General features: G+C 38.2%; 1 protein-coding gene across 2 annotated transcripts; it reads right to left on the reverse strand.

Moving 5' to 3' along the window:
- Positions 1-460: 460 nt before the first annotated feature.
- Positions 461-26,683, reverse strand: arhgap45a (Rho GTPase activating protein 45a). Of its 2 annotated transcripts, none has more exons than XM_060869488.1 (23): positions 26,442-26,683; positions 24,498-24,840; positions 18,879-19,019; positions 16,119-16,203; positions 15,420-15,492; positions 14,006-14,084; positions 13,730-13,864; positions 13,515-13,576; positions 13,282-13,392; positions 13,029-13,109; positions 12,631-12,810; positions 11,538-11,675; positions 10,111-10,301; positions 9,531-9,646; positions 9,256-9,354; positions 9,047-9,145; positions 8,648-8,811; positions 8,323-8,511; positions 8,001-8,138; positions 7,084-7,322; positions 6,750-6,987; positions 1,137-1,203; positions 461-1,029 (listed from the first exon to the last, which is right to left on the reverse strand). In XM_060869488.1, exons 1-23 carry the CDS (start codon positions 26,526-26,528, stop codon positions 779-781), a joined length of 3,306 nt encoding a protein of 1,101 aa, XP_060725471.1. In that variant the 5' UTR covers positions 26,529-26,683; the 3' UTR covers positions 461-778. The 2 variants fall into 2 exon arrangements, with proteins under 2 accessions (XP_060725471.1, XP_060725463.1); XM_060869480.1 differs by having other exon boundaries at positions 24,498-24,855.
- Positions 26,684-27,277: the final 594 nt, after the last annotated feature.

The following is a 27,277-nucleotide window of genomic DNA, read 5'->3' on the forward strand; positions in this document are numbered from 1 at the left end:
ACTCTCTCATTCACTCACGCAATCACACACTAGGGACAATTTTCCAGAGATGCCAATCAACCTACCATGCATGTCTTTGGACCAGGGGAGGAAACCGGAGTACCCGGAGGAAACCCCCGAGGCATGGGGAGAACATGCAAACTCCACACACACAAGGTGGAGGCGGGAATCGAACCCCGACCCTGGAGGTGTGAGGCGAACGTGCTAACCACTAAGCCACCGTGACCCCCTGAAGGCTTTATAAAGATTAAAAATGATTGTACTCATCAGTTGTGTGAAAGTATGGGATTTGGTGTGGAAATTCAGTAGCTGTATGGACTAATGCAGCCTCCCTGATCATTACATTTTTTCCTCTGAAAACTAAACACATAAAATAGGTCTTTACAAAAGTCTGTGACTATTTCATGAGGTACTGTAAGTGCACTGACTGTTTATCACTAATATTTTTAAATCACTTGCATTTTTATCAACTCATGTTGGTTACATTACATTCACTCCATATATAAACAGAAATGTGCCTAAAACATTCGTATAAAAAGGATGAGTATAAAACACCATTATTTACACAACCATACTTTCTACTCACACAAACAGAACTGTTAAAAAGATTAAAATAATGTTTCAGTGCATACGACTTTTCTGAGTGTGCTGATTAACGTGAGAGTAACTCGACTCTTCACTTTTGACACTTCTCGCTTAATATTCAGGAAAAAAAAACAAAGTTAAAGTAGTACTATTACAGACTGAAATGGATTGATTAAAGTGGTGTCCCTGATCTCTACTGGTCAACCAGCTCTTCTGCATCTGCTCCACTGAAGTCCTCTGTGTTACTGGGCTGCTCAGGGACAGTGTCTGGGACGGCCGTGCTCAGGTCCAGACTCACTCTGGGGCTTATCTGGTCATCCTCAGTGCTTGTCTCACTCACCTGGCTCACCAGAAGGCATCGTTTATTTATCTTCCCCATGTCCTCCCCATCGGAGTCCGTGTCCAGAGAGCGCTCACGGGAACCAGATGAACCCAGAGAGTTACCTGGAAGAAAACAGAAAACGTAATAAGGCCAAACGAATAGAAATAGATTCTAATTGGAATTGGAAGCGCACAGGTATCATATACAGCAAGTTGTGTTAGTAACTCACCACAGTCCTGCTCTGAGATCAGCCTGTCCTGCTCCTCCTCCACCTCCTGAGCTTCATCAGTACCCTCCTATAAAGAAACACCCAATCAGCTCTACTTAAATAATAAAGCAACATTTATTCTGAATGCAAGATATTTACAGAGTTATAGTCATTTGTGATGTTTAAGATGGGATAAAAAAAACTATACCTATATTAGTTTTCTACTTTTTTTTTGTTGCCATGTCAAATTAGACAACGTGTTTTTGTAAAACTATAAAATTGCAGCTGAGGATTATTTATGCCAAGACCCAGCCTGACTGAGATATGCCAGAATCCCTGTTTGACTTTTATTCCATTTTATGTTAGATACTGTACGCTGTTAACTTTCATAACAATCTGTTATTTTTTTCTGATTTTGTTCTCCGGCTGCCTGCTGAAATATCATGATCCACAACCTCAGACTCATATCAACACTATTCACAACAACACTATACTCATATCAACACTATTCACAACAACACTATACTCATATCAACACTATTCACAACAACACTATACTCATATCAACACTATTCACAACAACACTATACTCATATCAACACTATTCATAACAACAATATACTCATATCAACACTATACTCATATCAACACTATTCACAACACTATACTCATATCAACACTATTCATAACAACACTATACTCATATCAACACTATTCACAACAACACTATACTCATATCAACACTATTCATAACAACACTATACTCATATCAACACTATTCATAACAACAATATACTCATATCAACACTATACTCATATCAACACTATTCACAACACTATACTCATATCAACACTATTCATAACAACACTATACTCATATCAACACTATTCACAACAACACTATACTCATATCAACACTATTCATAACAACACTATACTCATATCAACACTATTCATAACAACAATATACTCATATCAACACTATACTCATATCAACACTATTCACAACAACACTATACTCATATCAACACTATTCACAACAACACTATACTCATATAAACACTATTCACAACAACACTATACTCATATAAACACTATTCACAACAACACTATACTCATATCAACACTATTCACAACAACACTATACTCATATAAACACTATTCACAACAACACTATACTCATATAAACACTATTCACAACAACACTATACTCATATAAACACTATTCACAACAACACTATACTCATATCAACACTATTCACAACAACACTATACTCATATCAACACTATTCACAACAACACTATACTCATATCAACACTATTCACAACAACACTATACTCATATCAACACTATTCACAACAACACTATACTCATATAAACACTATTCACAACAACACTATACTCATATCAACACTATACTCATATCAACACTATTCACAACAACACTATACTCATATAAACACTATTCACAACAACACTATACTCATATAAACACTATTCACAACACTATACTCATATCAACACTATTCACAACAACACTATACTCATATCAACACTATTCACAACAACACTATACTCATATCAACACTATTCACAACAACACTATACTCATATCAACACTATTCACAACAACACTATACTCATATCAACACTATTCACAACAACACTATACTCATATCAACACTATTCACAACAACACTATACTCATATCAACACTATTCACAACAACACTATACTCATAAACACTATACTCATATCAACACTATACTCATATCAACACTATTCACAACAACACTATACTCATATCAACACTATTCACAACAACACTATACTCATATCAACACTATTCACAACAACACTATACTCATATAAACACTATTCACAACAACACTATACTCATATCAACACTATACTCATATCAACACTATACTCATATCAACACTATACTCATATCAACACTATTCACAACAACACTATACTCATATAAACACTATTCACAACAACACTATACTCATATAAACACTATTCACAACAACACTACTCATATCAACACTATTCACAACAACACTATACTCATATCAACACTATTCACAACAACACTACTCATATCAACACTATTCACAACAACACTATACTCATATCAACACTATTCACAACAACACTATACTCATATCAACACTATTCACAACAACACTATACTCATATCAACACTATTCACAACAACACTATACTCATATCAACACTATACTCATATCAACACTATACTCATATCAACACTATTCACAACAACACTATACTCATATCAACACTATACTCATATCAACACTATACTCATATCAACACTATTCACAACAACACTATACTCATATCAACACTATTCACAACAACACTATACTCATATCAACACTATACTCATATCAACACTATACTCATATCAACACTATTCACAACAACACTATACTCATATCAACACTATTCACAACAACACTATACTCATATCAACACTATTCACAACAACACTATACTCATATCAACACTATTCACAACAACACTATACTCATATCAACACTATTCACAACAACACTATACTCATATCAACACTATTCACAACAACACTATACTCATATCAACACTATACTCATATCAACACTATACTCATATCAACACTATACTCATATCAACACTATTCACAACAACACTATACTCATATCAACACTATTCACAACAACACTATACTCATATCAACACTATTCACAACAACACTATACTCATATCAACACTATTCACAACAACACTATACTCATATACACTATTCACAACAACACTATACTCATATCAACACTATACTCATATCAACACTATACTCATATCAACACTATTCACAACAACACTATACTCATATAAACATTATTCACAACAACACTATACTCATATCAACACTATTCACAACAACACTACTCATATCAACACTATTCACAACAACACTATACTCATATCAACACTATTCACAACAACACTATTCACAACAACACTATACTCATATCAACACTATACTCATATCAACACTATACTCATATCAACACTATTCACAACAACACTATACTCATATCAACACTATACTCATATCAACACTATACTCATATCAACACTATACTCATATCAACACTATACTCATATCAACACTATACTCATATCAACACTATTCACAACAACACTATACTCATATCAACACTATTCACAACACTATACTCATATCAAGACTATACTCATATCAACACTTCACAACACTACTCATATCAACACTATTCACAACACTATACTCATATCAACACTATTCACAACACTATACTCATATCAACACTATTCACAACAACACTATACTCATATCAACACTATTCACAACAACACTATACTCATATCAACACTATTCACAACAACACTATACTCATATCAACACTATTCACAACAACACTATACTCATATCAACACTATTCACAACAACACTATACTCATATCAACACTATTCACAACAACACTATACTCATATCAACACTATTCACAACAACACTATACTCATATCAACACTATTCACAACAACACTATACTCATATAAACACTATTCACAACAACACTATACTCATATCAACACTATTCACAACAACACTATATTCATATCAACACTATTCACAACAACACTATACTCATATCAACACTATTCACAACAACACTATACTCATATCAACACTATTCACAACAACACTATACTCATATCAACACTATACTCATATCAACACTATACTCATATCAACACTATTCACAACAACACTATACTCATATCAACACTATTCACAACAACACTATACTCATATCAACACTATTCACAACAACACTATACTCATATCAACACTATTCACAACAACACTATACTCATATACACTATTCACAACAACACTATACTCATATCAACACTATACTCATATCAACACTATTCACAACAACACTATACTCATATAAACATTATTCACAACAACACTATACTCATATCAACACTATTCACAACAACACTACTCATATCAACACTATTCACAACAACACTATACTCATATCAACACTATTCACAACAACACTATACTCATATCAACACTATTCACAACAACACTATACTCATATACACTATTCACAACAACACTATACTCATATCAACACTATACTCATATCAACACTATACTCATATCAACACTATTCACAACAACACTATACTCATATAAACATTATTCACAACAACACTATACTCATATCAACACTATTCACAACAACACTACTCATATCAACACTATTCACAACAACACTATACTCATATCAACACTATTCACAACAACACTATTCACAACAACACTATACTCATATCAACACTATACTCATATCAACACTATTCACAACAACACTATACTCATATCAACACTATACTCATATCAACACTATACTCATATCAACACTATACTCATATCAACACTATACTCATATCAACACTATACTCATATCAACACTATTCACAACAACACTATACTCATATCAACACTATTCACAACAACACTATACTCATATCAACACTATTCACAACACTATACTCATATCAAGACTATACTCATATCAACACTTCACAACACTACTCATATCAACACTATTCACAACACTATACTCATATCAACACTATTCACAACACTATACTCATATCAACACTATTCACAACAACACTATACTCATATCAACACTATTCACAACAACACTATACTCATATCAACACTATTCACAACAACACTATACTCATATCAACACTATTCACAACAACACTATACTCATATCAACACTATTCACAACAACACTATACTCATATCAACACTATTCACAACAACACTATACTCATATAAACACTATTCACAACAACACTATACTCATATCAACACTATTCACAACAACACTATTCACAACAACACTATACTCATATCAACACTATACTCATATCAACACTATACTCATATCAACACTATTCACAACAACACTATACTCATATCAACACTATACTCATATCAACACTATACTCATATCAACACTATACTCATATCAACACTATACTCATATCAACACTATTCACAACAACACTATACTCATATCAACACTATTCACAACACTATACTCATATCAAGACTATACTCATATCAACACTTCACAACACTACTCATATCAACACTATTCACAACACTATACTCATATCAACACTATTCACAACACTATACTCATATCAACACTATTCACAACAACACTATACTCATATCAACACTATTCACAACAACACTATACTCATATCAACACTATTCACAACAACACTATACTCATATCAACACTATTCACAACAACACTATACTCATATCAACACTATTCACAACAACACTATACTCATATAAACACTATTCACAACAACACTATACTCATATCAACACTATTCACAACAACACTATACTCATATCAACACTATTCACAACAACACTATAGGAGGATGCTCTCCACCTGAAATTGTTCAACACACTCAGTCCTGTGTGCTTTTCACCTGTATGACTCTAGTGTTCTGCTCTTACCTGGCCCTGGTTGGTGAAGCTTGACGAGGAGGAGGATGTGAGCCAGAAGGCTGAAGGGCTGAAGATATGATCCTGGAAGACAATGAGGGCCTCCACGATGCGGGCCTGGTGAGGGTAGTCCACCAAGGAGGAGAGGGAAACAGTGGCGCCTGTGGGTTTGGGTCTCATCAGGGTCGGGCCAAACACAATACCTAGATTACTGAAGCTCATCTTGTTATCGTCCTCCAACTCAGCCACTCTGAGAAAGAAAGAAAAAGAGGGATTAGTTGTCATAACTGAAATAATAAAAATTAGATTTACCCCAAAAAATAGTTTGCTAGTTTGTTCCATTCACCTGTGCAGATGTCGTACTATGTATTTCAGCGTGGCAATATTGCCTGCTTGGAGATCTTTAAGCAGCTCTCGAAGTTTCTCTACCAGATTGAGCACCATAGGGTCGGTCTGCTCTCCCTGATCCAGAATCTCAGGGCCCTTTGCGCCCTCTCCTCTGTCTGGGCCGTCAGAGTACAGACTCTCCTTCGCCAGCCCCATTAACTTGTTATACATGCGGAAGGGCATGATGGGCTCAGGCAGCTGGAGAGCAAATAAAGGTGATGTTAAGTCATAGACTGCATTGTCTTTTGTATTTTTATTTAATGTCTAATCTTATAATGAAATAAACTATGGACACAAATAATCTGTTAAACATCTCTTATAACCCCATTTCATTAGCAAGTTACTCAGCTATTGTTTCATGTGGCACAAATTTAAGAAAAGATATTCCTCTGTATGATGATCGTGATTGAATATAAAGTCTTCCTGATCGGATGACATCTACTCTTACACGACTGGCAAAATGTACCACAACAGATCATCATGTATAAAGCTTTCAGATTTCGCTGTTAACTGGTAAGCAAACACATTCTCTGGACACATGTTGACACAAGTTTTATCAACTCGAGCCCTGCCCATTTTCACGATTTCCGTTGTCAAACCTTGACTAAACCTCGGTGTAAAAAGCAAAAAAATAAAAAGGATGTGATGGTGCACAGGGGACTTAAACCAGAACTCTTGTAATCATCTTAATACTTAGCTTACTGCTCTGCAATTTAACAAAAAAATTAAAAATCCTCAATAGTTCCTCAATGATTCTTGGGATAGTGAAATGTTTCAGCTTAGATTTCTAAAGAGTGATAAGTCAATAAACCCTGTAACTGCACTGCATTGATGCGTGTGACAGAACTGTCTACAGAACCAGAGAAGATAAAACACCTGTCGAAGGTAGAGCTTGAGTACGTTGCTGATATCGTGTGGAGATGCTTGAGAAAGTTCCACCAGCTCTTTGCCATTCTCAAACGCCTGACACAGCTTCTCCACGCGTGTCTTCACACCGTTCACACGGTATATCCCCTAAAGGAGCGCACACAGACACACACACACACATATCATCTCTGTGTTGTTACGAGTAGAAAGAACAGATGAGAGCGGTACAATATCGTCCTTTATAATTGCTTAATGAAATATTGATCGTATACAACTCAACACTCAGGGTTTAGAGCAACAACCCACAACAAAGACCTAATTCTTCTCTTACCTTCATCCTGAGTGCTCTCTTCTCAATCTCCTGGATGCACTTCTTGATGATGAAGGGTACTCCCTCAGAGTCGCCCTGCAGCACCTGGGAGAAATCTCGGCCGAACAGCTGTAATCGGCCCTGCAGCTTTTTGTGGCCGCACTGGATAGCCAGGGACTCCAGACACTTCTTATGGCAAGCCAGAAAACACTACGACACGCCGTTAAATATATAAGCATACAAATCTAATTTAAACAACAAAGCCAAAGTGTAAATAATACTCTATTTAATTTAATGGTCACATGTCATACATTGAGTAGAGTTCTTGGGCTTAATCTTAGCTCACCTCCTCACACTCTGCTCCCTGAAAGTACACGTAACTGTCACACTCGCGGCACTTGGATGGCGTACGGAGTTTCCGTAGCCGATGTGTCTTGGCAGCTTTGGACAGACCCATGTTGCGAAATGGCCCAGTGGACACGGTCATCTCTGGTTCAATCCCATTCATACCTTTGACACAAACCGGACTCATGGTATTCATATGTCCTTATAATGTGTTTAATTATTTGTGATGTCAAAGAAGCCAGAGTATTCCTTTATTTAATAAGTCTAATTATTTACATTTTTAGGAATGCATCCTTCAAAAAGGAGTACACAAAACTCTCTACTTGTAAACAGTGTACATTATAAACAGATACCCACTAATTTAATTAAACAATATTTAGAGAGAGTGATTGGTGCTCACTTTGTTCAAAAGAGGTCACATTGCCATCTTGGTCATCTAAGTCCTCGATAGAAGACAAGGTTCCAGCTGACACGGGTCTTGAAACCTTTGAGACGTCTCCTGTAAAAGCGTACACTCTTAAGCATGTCATTTCTCTTGTATCTATTTAGACTGTCTCTGGTGTGAATGGTGCCTGATTCTGGGTGTGTGGGTAGTTTTGCAGCTTGCACCTGAGCTGGTGGTAGGAGACCCCAGTCCACTTCCTCCTCCAACACTTTCTGTGTCACTCAGAGTGGAGGGCCAGGACTTATGGGCCTGCTGAGCTCGATCTGCAAAATACAGCCAGAACACCATAAGAAACTGAGAAGGGCACCAAGGTGAATTCTGTGACATACTGCAATTAATAAGACATGCATTGTTTTTCACTAATTTTTTATTTTTTTCTCAAAAAACAAAAAAACAACAATAAAAAACAAAGAAAATAAAGGACGAATGAATGAATGACCTCTTCTGGTCTTGACCACGCCCCCTTCTGCGGACACCAGGTTGGTGTTTGGAGTCTCCATGCTGCTTTGCTGTTGGTAGTCTGGGATGTTTTCAGAATGTGTGCGAACAGGATGACTAAACAGATAAAAAAAATAAATATTAACACAGTATTACAGGCATGTTGACTCTTATGAAATTTTTCATTGTTGTGACTTGCTGTTCTAGGAATCTAATTAAGCTACAGTGACTCTGATTCATGTCGAGACACATTACACCACCCCTTGTTGATTATTTCCAATAACAGTATACTGTGTTGTGTTTTAATATTGACACTCTATCCACCCTCAATGGAATCTTTCCTGTTTTTTTTTTTTTCTTTAAATCACTTTTGTTTAAACAGATAACAAATGATCTGCTTTACAATACATTGAGTTTTGTTGGTTCTTAGTTTTTAAAACCTTTCATTCTCCTCCACGGAACAATGTGGACATTACGCTGCAAAATGACAGTGGTGAACATCATCGCAGCCGGCCACACCTTGCACAAGAAGCAGGGAAGCACCCTGTAATAAGGGACTCTTAAAACACGGAGTAACTCACTGTGTGCCTGAGGCGGAGTACGGCTCAAACTGGAACACGGTGACGCGCTCGGTGCTGAGCTGCAGGTTTTTGATATGTGCAGCATACTGTTGTCCTGGATCGTACAGATTACAGCTCTCACACAGCGTCTGGTAGTGCACAGGAAGCGCCGCTGTCTGCATGTGCAGGATCTGGTAGTACGATATGGTGCACTGATGGTGGAAAATAAGAGAGAGACGGCCAGAGGCTCACAATTAGAGTGTCTTGATCTCAATCAGACTTCAGGTGATTTATCTAATTAATAGAGGGCCAGTTTATCAGACACTGTTCAAGATTAGTCTTGTACTAAATCACAGTGTCAGTGGTGATTCAGCATTCATAGTCAGTTTTAGGCTGTCTTGAGATTAATGTGTGGGGAAACTCACATATTCCTTCACATATGAAACGTAACATTCATTATCAATACACCTTACTCTAGAGACATATTTATTTAATTATTTGATTATAACCTTGTTAGGAACTGTCTCTCAGCATGACCAGAGCTGCTTCGTGATGTTATTTTCTTTCTGTTCTTGTCTGGTCTCTGACCTTGTGTTGTGTTACCTGATTGTTTTTACCTAGGCTGTGTCTCACCTTCATTAGCCTGCTCATTTCTTGTGACTTGTTTCATCAATTCAAATCGATTACCATTAATACAAAAACTCAAGATTAATTTTAGGCTTTATATTTATGGGTTTGTAAAAACTCCCTTGGAAAAGGAAGAAATCTTGAGAGGAACCAGACTCAAAAGGGAAGGTGTGATTCACTCTGGAGGGTGTGATTATAAACATGCAGGAGGTTTGTTGTCCTCAAAGACCACATGGAGTTGGCATCTACTCTTAGAATGTCTGAAAACCTCATAAAGCATGTTTTCATATTTAGTTTTCATAGTTAAAATGTTCCTGGTTTTCTCTCCTTGCCAGTTTTTCCTGTCTGACATTTATGAATCACTCCAGTCTGTTGCCATCTTTCCCCCACATAGGAGTCTGACGGTGACACTTGGATTGACCTTAATGAATACCACTCTTGCTTGTGTCCTTCCGTATCTAACCACACCATACACAATTCCTGTTCCAGCTGTTTCATACAGCAATGACATCATTTATTATGTGATGGTTTCCCATACAAGACTTTCTCCCTTGCCATGGTATATACCAGAATATGATATTGCTTCTGTTTGTTATGAAACAAAATGCATGAAAAATCTTATAAAATTCAAGTGATATGCAAATGCTGCAAAATCGTCGCTCAAAGATCTCCTGAAAGAAACTGATGGTTATGTATCTGTGAAGAAATACTTAAGAAGAACTACTCAACTACTTAATAACACGCTTTTGCTAAGTGTAGAGTGGGTCATTTTGTCTAGGGAAGCCTCAAAGGAAGAATGAGTGTGCAGGGCGAAGACTCACAGCACGCAGTATCTGGTCACTCTGTCTGATGACGTCCTGGATCTGTTTCAGCACGTTCACCTTCACGTCCTCCAGCTCCTGCTGCTGAGTGGTGGCATCAGCAATGCAAGTGCGGTACGTGGCCTCAGCCTCCTCTGCCTGGGAAGCACACATAAAAAAGGAGAAATATGTTATACAATTTTATACAGCAGCACTGATACCGAGTGGTCAGAAGGTCGGATTCATTTTCTGTAACATCATCATTTCTACACAAACAGCTCATTCACTGTATGGAAGATGGCCCATATAAAAAAATATTAATGTTGTGAAGATTTCTGTAAGGAGATGTTTATTTAACATTTATGGATGGAGTCCAGTGTGACAATGTGTCAGTGCTTTGGACAGAGGAGTTTCTTGTTTCTCAGTAAAGTAACAATCTATGTCTTTTTTTTTTATTTACAAGAGAAAGAAAAATAGAGGTTGGTAAAAACTACATCATTTTATATACTCTGACTTAATGCTACTGGACTGAATCTTGGTGGAAACTTGTGGTTATAAATATTTGTGTTATGTAACCCTTGCGTAACCACTTAAAATCCCTCCACCCCTTGATATATCTACGTTAACAATCCTCAATCTTGTAGCTACATATGATTCCTAACATTCTTACTGTATTTACTGAGTAATCTATAATAGTAGTTACTAAGTAATATGATTGAAATAAGCATCTGTGTTAAAGGTGTGCTGTTGAATGCTCTGCTGTCTGGCTTTACACACAACACTACATTTAAGGTCCACAACATTTGAACAGGAGCAGAACTTATATTATTATCTTATATTATCTTTGCAGGGTCAATGTTATCATTCCTACCAGCCTCACGCCGCACACACGACTCTGTACAGTCTGCCTGTTTAGAAAACAGTCAGAATTTGTGCACATCTGGGTGGAAGTTCTCACTGCATGTGAAGACCTAAAATCATGATCTAACGTTGCAACACTTTTGCATCGTTCACCACCAGCTCAGACTAGGTGAGGTGTAGACAAGTCACAGTTTGTTCCTTGAGTTGCACATTTGTGGTGTTGAGTCATTTCCTGTCTGGAACAGGAACTGACCTTGTTGCGAGCTTCCTCCTCATGTCGTCTCTTCCTGTCCAGAGTCTTGTGGGTGGAGCCACTTCCTGCTCCGCTGTGTTCTTCCTCCACCTTATTGGCCACCAGCCTCGCCTTTTCGTATTCCTCGCAGCGGGTCAGGTACCACTGGCGTGCCTTTCGCAGGTTGTTCTCGGCATCTGCCTGTACGAGTACAGACAAGCACACGCAATGCCACACATTCTTGTTAACACACCACATAACTTTTTACACAATCTTTTCAGGTAGACGCAGAGCTATCTTCACTGTACTGGAACATGTTATCCATACACATGTATTATTAATGTATTTGTGTCTGAATAAACTGTACTGAAGTTTATTATTCCAAGAGGCAGAAAATATATGCGATTGAGGCTGCATACCAGTTTCCTCTTGGCCCTCTGCCACTGCTCTTTAATATCTCGACGCTTCTTCTCGTGTTCCTGTTTACGCTGCATCAGAGGCTGTAGTAGTTTAGAGGCCGAGAAGAAATTAGAATCATGTGACAAATTTCAGCATTACTTATATGTCGTATATAGCCATGTTATTTTTTTGTTCTACTTATAGACACGTGTTGAATGGACGTGAGTAATATCAGGGATGTGCTTGTGTGTGATTACTAGGAGGGTATGTTACCTGTAGAAAGGAGTGTGTGAGCACAGAGTTTATGGACTGCTGTACACCTGTACTTTGCTCCAAGTCCTGCTCCAGAGCCAGAGAATAGATTGACAGCAAAGGCATAGGTGTCTGAGAGAGCGTTAGAGAGAGAGAGAGCAAGAGAAAGACAAGTAAATATATAGTACTATAACATGACTTAATTTTATATATTAAAAGACACACACACACACACACACACACACACAATTTACCTGTGTGAAGCTCTGCTTGCTTGAGTGATACAGCCTCTGTATACCTTTGGCAAACTCCATCTCTAATGTCAAACAAAATTCAAAACATGTTACAAATCTGTGTTACAAGTTTATTTATATTCATGTCAGCATGCTTCAGGACAGGACAGAAAGATAAAAGTGTGAGTAGAGTGAAAGAATACAAAAAGTGTTAAAGTGTCTGTGTGTTCAGTTACCCAGGGCAATGCGCTTGTCCACGTAGCTGATGATGTCTTTCATGTATTTGGCGATGGCCTTTGCGTAGCTCAGAGCTGAGTCCACTCCTCCTTCACTGTGCTGCAGGAGAATATCCACCTGTTCGGGGCTCATCCCTGAGGCACACATGCACACACACACAGACACACGCAGACGAAGAAATGTTGGTATTCTTGAGGAACACAGCCAGGTTGCAGAGAGAAGAGAGAGAGAGAGAGAGAGAGAGAGAGAGAGAAATGTGTCAATCTGATACTCACTACAGTCATGGTCACATCGGTTCCCTCCCTCCATACCCTGTCCCATCAGCAGACCGCAGGTGTTCAGGTTCTCCATAGACTGTTCCCATACACATACACACACATACACACACACAGTGAGCAGAAGGTCTATGGGTTTAAACTCCTTGTTGATGAGAGATCAGAGGATAACAGCAGGAAGACTTAAAGAACCACTCTTGACAACCGTGTTAAGCAGAAAAGCATCCATGGATGCACAGTAATGGTAGGTTAAGGTTTGATTGGGTACAACAGCAAAAGATCAAGTCGGGTTTCACTCCTGTTACTTAAGAAAAGGAACCTGAGGCTACTGACATAGAGGCTACAGACTCAGTTAAACTGGACAGATGAAGAATGGGAAAAATACCAAGTGACAAAATAATAATAAAAAATAAATAAACAAATAAATAAAAGTCCTCTTGATTATGCGATGGATAAAAAAATGGCCATTATAGAAAGCAAATACTCTAAATCATTCTACTGGGTTTTTGAAAGCCTTCAAAATTTCAGAGATCGCATAAGCATACACACAATTGATTTATATAATTTTTTATAATAATAGTCCATATTATATAGCAATCATTTTTGCTTCTATATATACACCGTATAAATAAATATAAAAAAGCATATAAAAGCAGACCCTGATTTACTGACTGAAGTAAATCCAGTGGAGTAGATTTTTTGCAGCTGATTTCCTTTGAATAGCCTTCATCATTATCTTATTACAGAAATCTACACATACAGCAATAATAGGGAATTGATGAAAACACATACTAAGTATAGCTCAAGTGCTTGCCAGAACTATGAGGAAAGAGGAAGCTGACACTTCTCTGGCTAAATGAGCCGTTATCTGCAGTCATGTGAGCGTGTCTTGTGGGGAACATTAGAATGTACCTCAGGTTTACTGTGTGGCTCGTTTGACCTCGGTGGCCTTTCGTTTTCTTCCATTTCTATTTCAGTACAGCAACTATAGTGAATCTGAGCCAAATTTTAACACTCAACAGAAGTCACTGACAGAAAGCTTTTATTCTGAAGCAGAATGCAGAATGAAGCAGTAAGAGGTGGTGTAAAAATCGATTAGAGACTGTCTGCTCAAGATGGTTAGAAGAGGAAGCTATGACAAAAACCTAGAACAGGAAGCAACAAACAGACAGAAACACACACACACACACACAAACACATACATACATCCGCCCTGCTCTCTCTTTCCTTTTGTGCACAGACAGTAAGCAAATGACTGGATAGTTGATTAGTTCTTGTGGGAGCTCATAGGTTTGCTGCACCTTTGTGGTTGAGAGAGAGAGAGAGAGTGCACGCAAGAGAGAGAGAGAGAGAAGCAGACAGACAGACATCACCAAACACGCATACACACTAACACACATGTACACACTCTTACCCTGCTCTTCTCAGTGGGAGGCAGAGACAGGAGGGTACTGCTGTCCACTTCACCCATCAGCAGCTCAGATACACTACACAGAGAGATAGAGAGATAGATGGAGAGAAAATATGCTTTGAATCATAATCACTTCATGTACATCATGTATTAAGGAAGATCGAATTTGACACCAGATCCTGTATTTATCTAGTTTGATGCCTGTGTGTGACTTTGTGGACTGATGTCTGATGGACTAAACATCAGGTTTGTACTGTTATAAGACATAAAGAGGTGTGAATCTGACCACCCTGAAATATTTTCCTATGACAGCATTCCCCCTTCTTTGATAAATAACGTTAATATAATAAAAATTATATATTATGTAAAGAAAATATTAAGAATGATGTATTAAAACATGTGGCTTAATATAAACCTGTGATATGAATCACAGCTGATTTTACAGAAAATGAAACAGAGTCAAGCAGCACTGTGTTCTAAAAAGATTTGTCACACTAAATCAACCCCACACACACAGATACCTCGACAGATTTGGGTGAAACCATTTCATTATTAATGTCTACTTTTGGAAGCCCAAGGTTTACATCTGATGAAGCTGCTCTTGTCACACCCAGCATTGTGATGTACACGCAATCTGAAAAAGGGAAGCTTCTACATGGAATAAATAAGCACATGATGTAGCTCACACACTACTGCACTCACTTGCTGCTGAAGGCGACTGCGATGGTCTCGATGGCCTTTTCAAAGTCCTTCTTCTGTGTCTCATTGGTGCCTTCGTAACAGAAGCCTGCACACAGGACACGTGAAACAATGCTGTGTGGTGTGTGAACAGTACATAAAACAATGCTGTGAAGCTTGTCAACCACCTCAAACCTACTTCTGCTTGCTGTTTGACAATAACTCAAACAACAGCTTTAGAGAGCTACCCAACAGTAACATTTCAGTTTTTAAAAAAAGTGCTGTACTGACACTTCAGAACTGCTAATAAAGTGAAAAGGTCCTTCGAGGAATCAAGATTTATACACACATGCGCTAACTCCAAAGATTTTACACACAATGATGTAAATTTTAAAACCACATATTGTAACCAGTTTATTGTTGTTACTACCATTTGTTGCCCTATAAACACCAACTGTAGCAACCTGCTGGTACGTACGGTTTAAAAAGAGGAACAACCAGCTGATCAGTTACAGTGGTAGACAATTCAGTATTCCAGGCACCAGGAACAAACAGACTTTGCATCAAGGAATCCAAAAACATACTAACAAAATACACAAGCTAGGCAGATTTGAATAGTATCTTTAACATTGGATGCAGCTCATAGCTGAAACGTTAGCTAATGACTTCCTGACCTTTATGCAAGGTCACAAACACAATGTGCTACAGCTTATCATGCTTGGAATCATCCATGCCAATAACACCAGTTTACATTATATGGGCAAAGGCATGTGGACATGAGACAATTTCACACACTTCTTGTTCTTCCCCAAAAATGGAAGCGCACAATTGTACAGAGTTTCCCTTCACTTTAACTAAGATGCTTAAACCTGCTCCCATGACAATGTCCCTGTGTACAAAGCAATGAAGCTCCATGAAGAATGGAGTCGCCAAAGTTGGAGTGGAGTTTTGACCTCAACCCCACTGAACACTTTTGAAATGAACTGAAACACAAACTTCACCCCAGACTTCCTCATCTGTCATCAATGTCTGATTTCACTAGTGGTCATTTTAATGATCTGAATTCTGAATCCCCACAGGCAGACTGCAAAATATGGTGGAAAGTCTTCAGGTTATCAAAAGGATTGCGAGTGTAGCTATAAAGTAGCTTGAGCTAATAAACTCAGTAATGCTATCTGTTGGTCCTCATGTTACTTTTATTAAAAGGTGGAGCACTACAGCAAGTGGAAATTTGTGGAGAAAATTAGAAAACTAAAAACCTACTCACGCATGGAAATGAACCTTGATGCATTTTTCTCTACTTACAGCCACAAAACCAAATTTACAAAATCAGTGGGTGGAGAACGATGACGCCGACTTTCAGTATGATCGAAACTGCATTTTTTTGTTGTTGTTGTATTTATCAAGACAGATGTTTCAAAAATGTAAGATCACTCTGGATAAGGGTGTCTGCTAAATGCCAGAAATGTAAATATGAATGTAAATGTTTAGTATCAGTATACGAGAGAGACATGTTGAAGAAAACGTAGGTTATAAGGCAGATATTCAGCAACATATTAAGTTAGTTGTGTTAGATTAGTTTTGAATGAAGTCTTTATGCTTTGTATGACATCACCGAAATCATAATAAAAACATGGGCTGTGGTGTGAAAGTGATGTGACGTACAGGTAAGTACGGTGACCCATACTCAGAATTCGTTCTCTGCATTTAACCGATCCAAGGTGCACACACACAGCACACTTGCTCAAGGGCACCTCAGTCGTCGTATTGCCGGCCCGAGACTCGCACCCACAACCTTAGGGTTAGTATTAAAACTCTCTAACTATTAGGCCACAACTTCCCCTGTGCATGTGAAATATTACACAACAGGGCATGCTAATATAGGACAATAATTGATCAAGTGGTGCTATTTTTATTCATTAAAATACACCATCCTAATATGTATCTGGTTATAGCTAAATTTTTTAACATTGTGTAACATCCACAAAAAATATCGATATTAGTTAAAATTTAATGAGACAAAAAAGACTTTTCAGTAGTGAAAACCTTACTGACTATTACACAGTATTACCACTGAAGAGACTTCTTCTGTAAAGGTTAAATAAATGTCTCCAGGGCATAAGTCCCTCTGGCACTACTGTTAGAGCTGAACTTCTTAAGAATTTAGAATAAAGTTGTTGGGTTTTTTTCTTAATATACATTACATGCCAGTCTATGAGTCACATTTCTTAGGCATGGTACGTTATGGTGTCTTCACAGCAGCTCACTACTTCTGTCGAATAAAAATAGTTTTGAGGTCACGAGTCCCTCCAAAAACTTCTGAGTGTGTTTTATGAGCGTGTCATAAGTGGTAACTGATTTCCACCTTGTTTAGGAAACAGAGTGTGGTAGCTATGGTCTGTAATCTTTATAAAAAAAAAAATAAAAAAAAAAAGCTGGCAGATCAAGTGATAGCTGTTGCCATGGTGTGGGATGTGGCAACGCCAGTGTCTTATGAGAGAGAGATGACAAAGGCGTGAACGTTTTACCCCCTCATCTCTATGCACTTGTTTGCTGTCATCACTTGATCACACCACTGTGGTAACACGTGTTGAGTTCAGTTACCTAAAAAAGGCTGTAGGTTCAGATTTGGATAATGTCTGATCAGAAGATGTTTCGTGATCAGTTGGAGTGAAATGCACGTATGCGAACAAGTTTTAATAGTAAGAAAGAAAAAGAAAGTGTAGCGTACAGTACATGTAATGTAAATGATTTTAGGCTTTGTGAAATACAAGCAGTACTGACCTTTGACCTGTGAGATGAGTCGGCCAGCGGCGGTGAGTGTTTCCACTGTGTTAAGTAAAGGATAGGTGCTGATCACCTGCCGCAGGATGCGCAACACTTCCCCTAAATACTCATGTGCTACGGCCCTCCGAGACTCCTTATCTACACAGAGAGAAAGAGAGAGAGAGAGAGTGAGTGAATGAGAGAGAGAGAGTGAGTGAATGAGAGAGAGAGAGAGAGAGAGAGAGAGAGAGAGAGAGAGAGAGATACAAACACAAATGCATGTGTTTACTTATTACAGTAAACAGATTACACAATCATCCACACACAAGACAGAGAAGTCTAATGATCTTTGGTTTTGCACTGCGATGCTAATAATACTATTAGGTAATTGAGGATAATCTCACTAAAGACCTTTTTAAGGAATAATTAGAAATAAATTGTTGCTTTGGTCAACATTTTTGTACTTCAATTCAAACTTACTGTCTGCATGTACGGTCAACTCCAGCGCTGTATTTTGCTAATAGTTTTGTTCTTTACTTTACATTTTAGCTGCATTGTATTGAGCTTACATTGTAGCTAAATAAAGTTGTAGCTACCTTTTTTGTGTTCAATCGCCCCCCCATCACATGCTTGAGGCCTGTGATTGGCTAGTGTCATTGTGATTGACAAGGGGACAGAAAGTCTGCCCATTTTGTTCCCTTGCCTCCCAGGCACAGATAGTTGTGGCATAGTAAAAAAGTAAATGTCAATAATTTATATAGACATATATCCACACAAGTACCTTAGAGCACTGATACTTTTCATACATTTCTTTCTAGCACACTGTCCAAACATCTAATGACTCTACTCAGGAAAAACACCATATATAAAGTGTCCAGTAAGCACATAGTTCTTGAGCTAAGTGCATGAGAACGCAGTAGTGATGCTCCGATTGATCGTCCACCGATCATGATCGGCCGATATTGGCTAAAAATAGCTTGATCGCGAACCCCAAAAGCGCCGATCAAAAAAGCCGATCACGTGACGTAAATTACTCGCGCGACTTTTCCACATGTGCATGCATGGCGCACAGGTAAACAACAGCAGACCGGAGCTTACCAGTGGCAACATGAGTTCTCCCGTCTGGATGTTTTTCCAAAGTGTCCGATAAAGACGTACAGTTAGCCGTTTGCAATGTATGTCGTGATGAAATCCCTCGAGGTGGAAGCAAGCAACGGCATTTTAATACCACTAACATGATTAGGGATCTTAGAACACGCCACACAACTGAATATGCCGAGTATGAGAAACTAAACCAGTCGAAGCCAACAACATCCCCATCCCTCAACCAGCCGACTGTGAGTGATGTATTTAAACTAGTAGTGATGTGAGTGTGAGTGATGTCTTTTATGATTGAGATTTTGTACTCTGTGTTAGTAGGCCGAGGCCCAGCATGTTTTGGTTTGAAACATTTTGTGGCCAATTGTTTAATTTTAATATATTACAAATTATTTACATTTTATTTACATTTTACAAGTAGCCTGGGCCTGTGTAACCTCATACCATCCCAAGTTCATCTGGTTGGTAACTATCTTCTTGGCCTCCTTGTTTCTCTGCCTTGTATTTGGAATGGATGGCATTGGCTTACAGTAGCTTTCATTATTTTATTTTTTGGATCTGATGTAGTTGGTTCCTCAACTACATCAGACGTTCATAATAATAATAGAAAAAAAACACACTTGCCATAGTTTTGTCCTTTGTGGCAGTAGCCAGTTTTGGTGTAACAAGTTTTACATTTTGCTGCCAATTATAAAATGTAATCAGTGTATTAAGAGGCTACATCCCATTAAGCTGATCTGATGTGTGTTGGTCTGCCTGACCCCTCTTTGTTTGGAATAATTTTAAGTTACTCTGCCTTATTTGGGAAAGATGGCCTACAGTAGCCTTAAGTTCTCATTTTCTAAAATAAACACTTGGTGGTTCTTCAAGATCTTGACTGTAGCCTATTTCTACAGTTTTTTTTTTCTCAATACAGTTAATTTAGAGTTAATTTTTAAAAATGGTGCAAACTCTGCTAGATTATAGATATAAGATTCCCATTCCCCTGCCATTCTGTGATCGGCAGTGATCGGCAATCGGCAGATCATGATCTTGGTGATCGTTAATCGGCCCCAAAAATGCTGATCGGAGCATCTCTAGAAAGCAGTATAAAAACTGGCCTCTCTTCCTCTGTTTCTGCCTTTTCACATATATATCTTCTGCACACAACTATATTTAACCTAAAGCACACCCATGGCCTTCTACACACACATCCAAGAACAAGATTTGGCCTTTTGGCAGAAAATAATTACAATGATTAAATAATGTAAGTTTAGTTAGTAAGTAAGTAACTCTGAGTTCATGAAAATGGTACACACAACATTTGTAGTCAGTAAACAAGAACAAAAAAAAAAACACTAAAATCTGATGTTACTTCACACAAATAAAGCTGTATTATGGAAGTGGCAAGTTCAGCTCGGGCGACTGAAATCTCATCGTCTCCAGGAAAACAAAGGAAGTTCTGTTTCACAGCATGCTCTTTGTGCTGTTCTCTTTAATCACAGAAATTCATCTTTTGTGTGGGGGGATCTGGAAAAATTCAATAAAGGGGAAAAAGTGCTACATTTTTAAACAATTGTGCATCTGATTCACATCAAACAAGCTTCTTTTTCTTAGTCTTTGAGCACCGAACTGAAGAATGGGACTTCAGACAGCAAATGCACCATGCTCGTGCTTTCTTCTTTAACTATGATCTGACTGACTGATGAGTGAATCGTGAACTGTTACACAGACAGATGCTCTGCTTCTTGCCTGTAACATCCCACTTCTTTCAACTCCAAAGGCCACAGTATCTGCTCAAACACCTCATCTCTTCTACACTGATGCTGGTCTGTGTTATAGGGGAATGTCCTCAACAATCTGCTGAGCTCTCACACAACACACACGTCATTGTAGAAGCTCAGGAGTCTCTGAGTCACTCGGTTTTGCCCCAAATAACCTCTTAAAGCACTACACAATTAGGCAGTTAAAGCACAGATAGAGAAGATGTGAACATCTCTGACCACAAGATCATACTACAATCATCACTAATGGTGTGGTTATGAAGAAACAAACATCCAAAAAAACCCCAAAAAAAACGTATTACTATAAAACAGACATTTTCACACAGTGACATATGATACACAAAATTACTGTTTCTAAAATCTGCCTCTGATATTAATCCACCGCTAGTATTAATCCATGTTTGCCTCTGATTTTAATCTAGCTCTGATATTAATCCACACCTTCAACCGAAATTAATCTGCCTCTAATATAAATCTGTCATTAATATTAATATGCATCTGCCTCTGATATTAATCTGCCTTTAATGTTAATCCACATCTGCCTCTCCTATAAATTTGTCATTAATATTAATATGCATCTGCCTCTGATATTAATCTGCCTTTAATGTTAATCCACATCTGCCTCTCCTATAAATCTGCCTTTAATATTAATCTGCATCTGCCTCTAATATTAATATAAATTTGTCTGCTATATTTTTGTCTGTGCCTCTAAATCCACATTTGCCTCTGACTTTAATCTGCGTCTGGTATTAATGTACATCTTCCTTTGATTTTACTCTACACCTGCCTCTGATATTAATATACATTTGCTTTTTTATTAATCTTATTCTGCCTTTGATAATAGCCTGTTACTGATATTAATCTACATTGGGATTCAACATTAATCTGGCTATGATATTAATCCACTTCTGACAGTAATCTACATCTGCACCGATATTAAACTGCCTCTCATTAATTTAAGTGTCTTCAATATTAATCTGCCTCTTGTATTAACCTGCATCTTTTTTCTTTATCAGTGACTTTCTCTTTCTTTACCACCTGTGATACATGCACACATGCACGCACACACACGCACGCACGCACGTACGCACACGCACACGTAACACAGTCACTAAATGAATGCTCTTTTTGGTACGTCTTCAGATTAATGACCGTTTCTCTCTCACACACACACACACACACACACACACACACACACACACACACACACTTGTAGGCACAAAGCTAATCTGTGGGATGTGATTTTTTTTTCATGATTTGGAGATACGCAAGTCTACTGTTATAAAGTTAAGGGAAATTTCCATTTGCAGCATTTAGCAGAAGTTGATATCCAGAGTGAGTTACAGAAGTGCACTGAATTTCCTCTTGCAACCGTCAGAGAGATTACAGCTTATCTCTGCAGACCTCTGGAAGAACCTCCCACGGCAATGCTGGCTGAGTATTAATGAACACTTCAGTGCTAAAGTCTACTCTCAACCCCCAGGTGCACTTAACACACACAAAACACTGTTCTTTTCACTTGTTTTAATGTATTAAAAACATATGCAATACGTAGTATTTCCAACTCGAATCATGAATGTTTTGATTGAATACATCATTGTTGATTTGAAAATCTAGCAGTCAATCTTAAGCAGTGAAAATTCTGCAAAACAGCCAAATTGACTGATTGATTGGCAACTGACTATCATTAATATTCTTTCATAGTAATTGACTATTTTCTTTCTTTCTTTTTAAGATTTATCTACAGTCAAGTCTTAACCAGGTTTAAGGTCATAATATGCTGCACTCCTTTTTTTTCACACAATAAGACACACTCTGACCACACGATTCTGATTGTAATGAGTTTTTTCCAAGAAGCACATGTTTAGTGCAACAACAAATCCCAAGTGTTTGTGTAGGTGACTATAATGTAGTTGCCTCAGAAACCTCATTACAAACGCACAACACTGTGCAATAGTGAAACTGTGAAATTAAACATCATGATACATTCCTAGGCAAACAATGTTCACTGACGTTTACTCTGATTCACTGTGGGTTTTCATTCATTTTTACAGTCACTACGTGTCTATAGGCTTCAGTCAATTTTTGATGGCTTAGCAGGGGACCTACATGGGGGATTTGACTAGTCTTGCCTCAGTCTCTGACTTTACGGTCAGCCCAGGCAGGAGAATGTAAACAGGAAGCAGTGTTGATGAAAATAGCAGTGCTTAAAGGAAGTGCGTCAGACCTGACAGCATTATGAGTGAGTGCTGCGTGGCTCTCAACACACAGACCAAACTACTGAATTTTTTGCTTGTTTTGTTACTCTAAAGAGACTCCTGAGCTTCAGAGGGCGGGCAGTAGACGTGTGTAATCTTGAGCTGCAAGTTGCAACAAAAACATTTGACGCACCATTCCTTTCCTTCCTCTTTATAACCATAGAAGCAGAGGGAAAAAAGATACATCTGAAAGATTATATGGTGATTCTTTCACAAAATTAAGTGGAAGGGTTAATAACTTTTGCAGCAACGAGAAGTTAAAAGCGTCCCAAAACTGAATTAGTTTTTAACCGAGACAACATTGAACAGTGTAGGCTGAATCAATGCTTTTCTTTTATAGTCTCTGTGTGTGGACACAGTAATCCAGCTACATTGGAAGATTTTATCCCTGACTCCATAAAGGTCACTGCTAAGACGAACTGAGATTCGTCATCCATTTAACCTTGATTTCAATTTAAACTTTAGAAACAAATTAATATAAAAAATACATAAATTAATTTTAAGCCCTAGAGCCCCACCTTCACACAGCACCACATCCTTGAGCTTCTCCACAGCCTCTGCAAAGCGTGCCACATCCCTCAGTAAAGGTGGGATGTCCTCCACGTCTATGACAGTTCCCTCGGTGCTCTCAGAGCACTTCGTTTGGGTCCTGCTGTAGCCCCAGGTTCCAGCAGTATGAAAAGGAAACCCCGCAGCGCTGGCATGGCGACTGAGTCCTGTGGAGCGCTTCAGGTTGGCAGTGGATGATGCCACGAGCTTACCGTGGATGGTGGAGGGAGTGCCAGGGCATGAAGACAGAAGTGCAAGATCTGGCACTGCAAGCATTGATGTACCATCATCAGGGTCTCTGCGAGGTTGCTCCTGAAGAACCGAGAGCTTGATTTATACATTGAGGAGAAAGAAAATTGAGAGAGAGAGAGAGAGAGAGAGAGAGAGAGAGAGAGAGAGAGAGAATAAATGTGATGAGATGAAATAATGGATATGGAATGAATATTGAGTCAGTGGTGATCAGGTAATAATGGAAATGCATAGATGGGCTGAAATGAAGCAAACGCCTAATATGCCAAAAAAGTCTAAAAACAACTCAAAACATACTTCCATACACTTCCAGGCTGAAATGTTTTTCACTTTTACTGTACACCTAGAACACATTTACTCTGCTGTTACCACAGCATCCAAAAACTTTCCACTAATTCACTAAAGAAGTGTCACATACACTAGCGTCATATCTGCAGTTGTCGGCTCCACCTAGCTATTTATCCACGAGTACTAAAGGTTTCATCTAAAGTACTAAAGTAAATCAATACAGGAGTGTGTTTGTATGCTTCAAGAACATGAACTTCAGCTGAAGTTTCAACCACAAAAGACTACAAATAAAAGACTCTCTGCATTCTCTAAGGAAAAAAAGAAGGAATAAGTGACAGAGACACTTTATTGTAGTACCAGCTAGAATTTAAATCACAGGTGAATATTAACGCACTTGTTCTGAGACGTTATCACAATTATCATGTGTAAAGCTGATGAATAAATTAATGTGCATTTAAAAATGATAAATAAATAAATAAATAAATAAATAAATAAATAAAAATCAACTCCAGGGTGACAGCAACTTCATTTCAGGCCACATCTGTATAACTTTTTAAGCAGGATTTTGCAGGATTAAACAGTTAAGCAGATAGGTTCGACCTTTTAATTATTCAAATTAGAATTAGTATTAGTATTTTATTTTGATTATTTATTTATTTATTTATTTACTACTTGAGCCAACTCAGGATCCAGAGTGTTTATAAAATGACAGACAGATGATCCAGACCGGAAGTCAGCTTTACAAATACAAACAGTATATGTAACTCAACTCCTAATACACTTGTAGTTTTTTTTTTTTTTTTAAGTCAAGATGCATCAACTTTTTCCTACAACTAACACATTTAAAAATTCGACTATTGAAACTCAATAAGAACAAGGACAAATTAGAACCCAGCGTTTCAGAAAGGCTTGATTCTGATTGGTTAAGAGCTCATGCTTAGACTTAAACACGCACACGTACGTTCATGTCTGAAGCTAACTAATTTAGCAACTCAAGCTAATGACAGTTAAGCTAACTAATTTAGCAACTCCAGCTAATGACAATTAAGCTAATTAATTTAGCAACTCAAGCTAATGACAATTAAGCTAACTAATTTAGCAACTCAAGCTAACTAATTTAGCAACTCAAGCTAATGACAGTTAAGCTAACTAATTTAGCAACTCAAGCTAATGACAGTTAGGTGAGTTACGTCAGTTCTGTCGGTGTTTGTGTCGTTTTTCGAACATATGTGATGTTAGTAATAAGAGTGTAAAACGTACACGATTCAGGGTTGTTGTTGTTTTGTATTATCCGTGTATATGAAACACAGGACTATAAGCAGGTTTAGTTAGTAAAAGAGAGTCAGAAGGAGAGGAAGCTGCTAAGGTAAACTCACCGAGCTGCACTGAGTGCCAGGATTTCCTGACTGAGTCTTCTTTGAAACTGAAGGCGTTTTAGAAAGCTCCTTTCTCTTCCGAAACATTTCCGAAAAAAAAAAAGGTTTTACTGTGCTAATGAAACAATCAGTGTGTAATATGTCTGACTATACACACATATCCAAAAGAAAAATAACGGGGTTTCTCTGGTATGTCAGTCGCGCGCCGTTGACAGTTGCGCGTGCATGTTGCGCGTGTCGCGTTTAACTGTGTGTGCGCATGTGAGCTGTAAGTCCACCGTCATCTACCGCTTCCTTCATGCAAATTTCTCTCTCTCTCTCTCTCTCTCTCTCTCTCTCTCTATCTCTCTCGGTGTGTGTGTGTCTCTCTCTCTCTCTCTCTCTCTCTCTGACTCTCTTTCTCCCTCACTCTTTCTCTCTCTCTCTCTCTCTCTCTCTCTCTCTCTCTCTCTCTCTCTCTCTCTCTCTCACTCTCTCTCTCTTTCTCTCACTGTGTGTCTCTCACTCTCCTTCTCTATCTCTCTCCCTCTGACTCTCTTTCTCCCTCACTCTTTCTCTCTCTCTCTCTCTCTCTCTCTCTCACTGTGTGTCTCTCACTCTCCTTCTCTATCTCTCTCTCTCTCTCTCTCTCTCTCTCTCTCACTCTCTTTCTCCCTCACTCTTTCTCTCTCTCTCTCTCTCCTTCTCTCTCTCACTCTCTTTCTCTCACTGTGTGTCTCTCACTCTCCTTCTCTCTCTCTCTCTCTCTCTCTCTCTCTCTCTCTCTCTCTCTCTCTCTCACTGTGTGTCTCTCACTCTCCTTCTCTCTCTCTCTCTCTCTCTCTCTCTCTCTCCTT

The sequence above is a fragment of the Tachysurus vachellii genome, chromosome 1 (assembly GCF_030014155.1).
Source record: "Tachysurus vachellii isolate PV-2020 chromosome 1, HZAU_Pvac_v1, whole genome shotgun sequence".
Taxonomy (NCBI): domain Eukaryota; kingdom Metazoa; phylum Chordata; class Actinopteri; order Siluriformes; family Bagridae; genus Tachysurus; species Tachysurus vachellii.